We start from the raw sequence: 6,911 nt of genomic DNA, 5'->3' as shown, positions 1-6,911 counted from the left end.
GTCTCTCGTTTCCCGTCCCAGCCTCTGCCTTGTCCTGTGTCCCTGCTGCGCTCCCCGGGGTTCTGGGGTTCCCCCCAGGGCTGCAGCCGGAAGGAAGGAAGGGCTGCCGACCAGCCCCGCGTGCTGGGAAAGGCCAGAGGTCTGCACTTCTCCCTTTCCCAGCCTCCTCTCCCCGCCCCCACCCGAGACCTTCCGCGCGGAGGTGGCCGGGACAGGGGGCCGGGGGCTGCCGCCTTGCTCATCTCTCAGGTCCCAGGAACCCGGCCAGTGAGTCAGACCCCAGGGGAAGGGGGCACCTGGATCCCAGGCTGGGCTTCCCCCTGGGCGGGCCCCAAGTCCCTGCCTCCTGCCTCAGTCTCCAAGTGCTGTCCCCAGCCCAGCTCCTGGAAGCCCAGCCGGCCACAGCCATGACCCTGGGGCTCCTCCTGGCCCTCACCCTCTGGGCCAGGTGCCCGCCCTGCGGTGGAAGGGAAGGTACGTGGGACCCCCGGCGGGGTTGGGGAGCCCAGACAGAGGGACGGGATTAGGGGACAGGAATTTGACCTTCTGCCTTGGATCATTCTCGGCTGGGGTGAGAATCACACATTTCCTGTGTGCCCACTGGGGGCATGGGATTACCCTCCCATTGTACAGACAGGGAAACCAAGGCACAGGGAGGAAGAACGCCTCCCCGAGGCGAGAGCCAGGAAGTGGCAGCCACAGCCTGGAGCTATCTACAGCCCTGTGTGGATACAGATAAGAGTTTGTGTTCATTCATTTTAGAAAGGAGAACACGTCCATGTGCTTCATGACAAAATTGTTACAAAGAGGGGATGCGGTAACCCTCTCCTTCCTACCTGGGTTCCCCTCTGTGGCTCCTTAAACCTCAGTCTCCCCACCTGGAAAATGGGCTGATAGTTCCCAGCATGGTGCGTTGTCGTGGGGGGCGAGAGATGAGGCTGATGCCTTTGGATCATGTGTTAATTCATCCCTTCCCCAAGTGCCCGCCGTGTGCCTGGTGCCAGCTGGGGACCTGGCAGGGGCCAATCTGGGGTAGGGCTGTAACGATCTGGGCGTGAATCGGAAGCTCACACTCCTGTCTCTCTTCCTCCGGTGGCCCCCAGCCGCTCCCACACTGCCCAGGGTGCAATGTCGAGCCTTCCGCTACCCGCTAGCGGTGGACTGCTCCTGGACCCTGCCGCCGGCTCCCAGCGCCACCAGGCCCGTGCCCTTCATTGCCACCTACAGGTCAGAGAGTGGGGAAGGGACTGTGGGGACGCTGGGCTTCCCGGAAAGTCCAGAACTCTCGCCCCGAAAGCCCTTTGGGTCAGGAGACCTGGAGACCCAGACATCCTCAATCCCAAAGCTTTGAGATTCTAGACCAGCCTGTCCAATAGAAATATACCTCCTAACATGACATATTGCCTGTCACACACATACTGCAGACCACACGCGTGGTTTAAAAATTTCCAGTAGCCACGTGAAGGGGACACAAAGACATGGGTGAGATTAATTTTAATATTTTATTTAAATCATATCTAAATATTCTAAGTGTCACCTAAGATGATTTAATGTAATTTAAATTTATGTTTAGGGCTTTCTAATTAATTAATATATTTAAATGAAAAGCTTTATGTAACCTGAAATCTCAGTTACTTGGGAGGCCAGAGTGGGAAGGATTGCTGGAGCCTAAGAGTTCCAGATCAGCCTGGGCAACATAACAAGACCCCCATCTCTAAAAATAAACAAATAAATGATAAATTATATGTTATATGTTAATTATAATATAAATTAATTTAATACCAGGTAATATGCATATCCAAAATATTATTGTTTCAACCCATAGTCATTTTTAAAAATGAACAAGATTATTTTACATTCTTTTCTTGGTATCGTCTTTGACATTTTGTGTGTATTTTATACATGCAGCACATTTCCATTCGGATGCTTGGTTTTTGTCAGCAATATTTGAGCTGAGTTTAGATTTACATTTAATATGGGTTTAGATCTAAATTTGAGGTTGGATGAGTAGAGTCACACCCTCCAGTTGTTTCAAACAACTTTTTCCCACATTTTCTGATCCCAGAAAACTTTTCCTTTCATGTATACATTTATTCACTTATTTATTTATTTTTTTGAGACAGAGTCTCGCTCTGTTGCCCAGGCTAGAGTGAGTGCCATGGCATCACCCTAGCTCACAGCAACCTCAAACTCCTGGCCTCAAGCAATCCTACTGCCTCAGCCTCCGGAGTAGCTGGGACTACAGGCATGCACCACCATGCCCGGCTAATTTTTTCTATATATATTTTTAGTTGGCCAGATAATTTCTTTCTATCTTTAGTAGAGATGGGGTCTCACTCTTGCTCAGGCTGGTCTCGAACTCCTGAGCTCAAACTATCCACCCGCCTTTGCCTCCCAGAGTGCTAGGATTACAGGCGTGAGCCACCGCGCCCGGCATATTTATTTATTTTTGAGAAAGAGTCTCACTCTGTTGCCCAGGCTAGAGTGCCGTGGGGTCAGCCTAGCTCACAGCAACCTCAAACTCCTGGGCTCAAGCGATCCTCCTGCCTCAGCCTCCTGAGTAGCTCAGACTACAGGCATGCGCTACCATGCCCAGTTAATTATATATATATATATTTTTTTAATTGTCCAGCTAATTTCTTTCTATTCTTTAGTAGAGACGGGGTCTCGCCCTTGCTCAGGCTGGTCTCAAACTCCTGAGCTCAAATGATCCACCCGCCTTGGCCTCCCAGAGTGCTAGTCATGTATACATTTAGATCAGATCAACCAAAAAGTCACATTCAGTGGACTGCCCAGTTCCCAGAAGTGACATGTGGTTTGTGGCCACTACAGGGGACAACACTGAACACAGCGCGTTGAGGAGCTTTTGGAAAATTCTATCGGATGACGCTGAGCTAGAGTCTCGATGTTGCGAAGTCTGATGTCTTGGGGTCTAAGACGTTGAGAGAATCTGATGATATCAAGTTCCAGGGTCTATGTGGGAATCCATAGGGCTCTGGAGTGTCGGGATTCTAATGTGGGAATGTTGGCGTCCCAGAAGCCTTTAGGATCCAGGACCTCAGCCTCTCCCTGTGGTCTATGGCTCCCGACCCTGGGTCATTGAGGGCACCGTGATGTTGGGGTGGCACAGCTGCCTGCGGCAGGACGCCCCTCCAGGGCTGCCCCCCACCGCCTGTCACTTGGGGTCCAGAGACAGGAGATGCTGCGGGCAAAGGAGCTTCCCATGGTCCTCAGCTTGTGCACCCTGTGTCTAGACTTGGCGTGGCTGCCCAGGGCGAGAGCCAGCCCTGCCTCCAGCCGACACCCGAGGCCACCAACTGCGCCATCCCGGACATCCAGCTGTTCTCCATGGTGCCCTATGTGCTCAATGTCACGGCCGTCCACCCCTGGGGTGCCAGCAGCAGCTTCCTGCCCTTCGTGGCCGAGCACATCAGTGAGTGGGGGGAGCGGGGGGCTGCCAGCTGGTTCCTGCTGTTCCCCTTTCTTCCTCACCAACCCCCGCCTCCCACCTGTCACCCAGTCCTGCGGCGCCACCTTTGCAGTGTGTCAAACATGTGACACCTTCTTCCCACTCTTCTGCCTCTGTGGGACCAGCCCGGTCCCCTCCTCCCTGGTCCTCGGGCCCTCACCTCCCATGGTCTGTCCTCCCCGCAGCGGCCACCAGAGGGCGCATGTGAGCACCCTGAGTCAGGCTCCTCCCTCCTCTGCCCACAGCACTCCATGACTCCCACCTCCCTCAGGGTCAAAGCCAATTCCTCCCAGGGGCTCACCAGGCCCAACAGGACCTGCCCCGTCCCTTCCCCGCCCGTCCCTCCTCCTCACTCTGCTTCAGCCACACAGGCCTCCTTGCTGTGCCTCCAACATGCCAGGCACGGTCCTGCCCCAGGGCCTTTGCACAGGCTGTTCCCTCTGCCTGGAACACCTTCCCGCAGATGTCCCCACATCTTCCTTCACCTCCTTTAGGTCTCTGCCCAGGTGTCACCTCCTCAGTAAGGCCTCTCTTAGTACATTATTAAAAGTGGCAAACCCTCATACATTGCTGGTGGTTAGTAAAACAGTCTGACAATCCCTCAACGAGTTGAGCATGGAGTTACCATATAACCCAGCGATGCCACTTGTGGGTGCCTGCACAGGAGAAATGAAAACGCACATCCACACAAAGGCTGTGCACCCAGGAACATAGCAGCGCTGTTTACACCAGCCAAACGGTAGGAAAACCCAAGTGTCTGTCCACTGGTGAGAGGATAAACATAATGCGGTCCCTCCACATGTGGAACATCACTCAGCCACGAAAAGGGACGAGGCTCTGACACAGGCCACAGCATGGAGGGACCTTGAGGCCATCGTGCTCAGTGAGAGACGCCAGACACAGGACACACAGTGTGAGATTCTGTTTATATGAAATGTCCAGAACAGTCAGATCCACGGAGACAGAAAGTGAATTTGTGGGTGCGAGGGGCTAGGGAGTGACTGCTGATAGGGATGGGGTTAATTTTTGAGGTGATGGAATGTTCTGGAATTACTCAGTCATGATGGTTGCACAACTTCGTGAATGTGCAACTTTAAAATGGCGAGTTTTATGATTCGTGAATTATGTCTCAAAAGAACATTGCAAACCACTCCCATCCTCACCCTCTTTCACTGTCTTCCCTCCTCTGGGACGACCCATGGATTTGTCTTGGGTCAAATGTTTCCTGCCTTCTTTCTGAGGGATCGTGAATTCCAGAGGACAGGAGCGGATCGGCCCACGTCACTGCTGTGTCCTCTCTGTCTGGGACTGCACCTGGCGTGCAGCAGACTATGAATAAATACCTGTTGGGTGAACGAATGCGTGAACGAACGAACCCGCCATCCCCTGACCCTGTTTCCCGCTTGTCCCTCAGTCAAGCCTGACCCTCCGGAAGGCGTGCGCCTGAACCCCCTCCCCGGGCAGCAGCTGCAGGTGCAGTGGGAGCCTCCCCGGTCCTGGCCCTTCCCGGAGATCTTCTCGCTCAAATACCGGATCCGCTACAAGCGGCACGGGGCCACCCGCTTCCGTCAGGTGAGGAGGGTGGCGCAGCTGGGGACGGGGTACCCGGAGGAGCGAATGGCTCATGCAAAGGCTGGTGGTGTGCAGGGACCTCGCGCGGGGCTTGGGATTCCCGGTGCGTGACATAAAGGTGGCCCAACAATTCCGCTCCTGGGTATCTGCCAGCTCTTCAAGAGGCTGAGGCAGGAGGATCGCTTGAGCCTGGAAGGAAGTTCAAGGTTGTAGTTAGCTATGATGACGCCACTGCATTCCAGCCTTATAACGTGGAGACAGAGGGTCAGAGTGAGACACTGTCAAAAAAAAAAAAAAACATGATTAATACAGTGGGGCCAGGGGGAAGTGGGACATGGAATCCCATCCCAGAGGTCCTGGTTTGGGCCCCTGGAGGAGGAGCATTGTTGGGAAGGATGGCGGCGTCCTGGTGGACGGGTGAGACACACACAGGGGCTGGTGGCATGCAGGAAGGATTCCTGAAAGAGATGGCTTTGGGGCCAAGCACTGAAATCCGGAGAGCTGGGATCGGGAAGGGCCTGGTGTGCTGTTTGGGGTGGGTGGTTGTGACCAGAGGCCTGCGGCAGAGCCGGGGGCAGGGAGGACTGAGGGCCCGCCTGTGTGGTTCTACGCACAGTGGCACGTCCCAATCTACTCGGTCTAGTGACCTGACTCTCTCTGTGCCTTCAGGTGGGGCCCATTGAAGCCACGTCCTTCACCCTCAGGGCTGTGCGGCCGCGGGCCAGGTACTGCGTGCAGGTGGCTGCGGAGGACCTCACTGACTACGGGGAATCGAGCGACTGGAGCCTCCCTGTGACCACTCTCGTGATGCCGCGCAACTAGTGGGGGTTCCCAGTGTCCCTAAGGAGGGGCTGGGTCCTTGACATCCCCCACCCCTGCTGCCAGCCATTTGAGGATGGACGGGGCCCACCTGGCTGGGGTCCAAGTCGTGGCCTTGCTGCTGCCAAGCTGCTGGGCAACCTCAGGCAACTGACTTTGCCCCTCTGAGCCTCAGTTTCCAAATCTGTGAAATGGGGATGTGCTCTCCCTTTGAACTGTGCATGTGAGATGTTTTTTATTTAAGAAAAGAAGCTTGGAATTTTAATAGAAAATACTCATTGTTGGCTGGGTGCAGTGGCTCATGCCTTTAATCCTAGCACTCTGGGAGCCCGAGGTGGGAGGATTGCTTGAGATCGGGAGTTCAAGACCAGCCTGAGCAAGAATTAGGCCCCCCCCCACCCCCCGTCTCTACTAAAAAATAGAAAGAAATTAGCTGGACAACTAAAAATATATAGAAAAAATTAGCCAGGTATGGTGGGGCATGCCTGTAGTCCCAGCTACTCGGGAGGCTGAGGCAGGAGGATTGCTTGAACCCAGGAATTTGAGGTTGCTGTGAGCTAGGCTGATGCCATGGCACTCTATCCTGGGCAACAGAGCCAGACTCTGTCTCAAAAAAAAAAAAAAAAAAAAAATCAAGGAAACAGTCTCCCTTTAGAGCCTGCAGGAGGAGCCAGCCCCTGCCCACCCATTTTTGACTTCTGAACTGACCTTTAAAGCTATAATAAATGTGTGTTGTTTTAAGACACTGAGTTTTTGGTCATTTGTTATAGTGGCCATAAGAGCCTCATACACCACCTAAAGTTGCTGCTTCCCATCCTGCTCCACGGTCAAAAGACAAAACCACAGCAGATTTAATTTAACACATTGACTGCCACACTAGAAAAAAAAATTTCCCCCCTGGGGCCATGGTGTTTTATTTAAACAAAACACTCCTTTCTAATTTGTTGTTTTTTATTGCTTTCTGTGCGTGAGTTATATGCAATGCAAGCCACGTTTTTAGAATTAAACTGTAACAATAAGAACATCAACAAGTAAGAAAACTGCAGGGTTT

General features: G+C 53.3%; 1 protein-coding gene across 1 annotated transcript; it reads left to right on the top strand.

The window, feature by feature from the left end:
* The first annotated feature begins 407 nt into the window (after positions 1-407).
* EBI3 (Epstein-Barr virus induced 3) lies at positions 408-5,863 on the top strand. Its single transcript, XM_069491749.1, has 5 exons — positions 408-474; positions 1,095-1,227; positions 3,255-3,433; positions 4,884-5,041; positions 5,711-5,863. The coding sequence occupies exons 1-5, from the start codon at positions 408-410 to the stop codon at positions 5,861-5,863; spliced, it is 690 nt and encodes a 229-aa protein (XP_069347850.1).
* The last annotated feature ends 1,048 nt before the right edge of the window (positions 5,864-6,911 follow it).

This window comes from Eulemur rufifrons, chromosome 2, assembly GCF_041146395.1.
Source record: "Eulemur rufifrons isolate Redbay chromosome 2, OSU_ERuf_1, whole genome shotgun sequence".
NCBI lineage: Eukaryota > Metazoa > Chordata > Mammalia > Primates > Lemuridae > Eulemur > Eulemur rufifrons.
The sequence above is the reverse complement of the archived record's forward strand: the minus strand, read 5'-3'. Positions and strand labels throughout refer to the sequence as shown.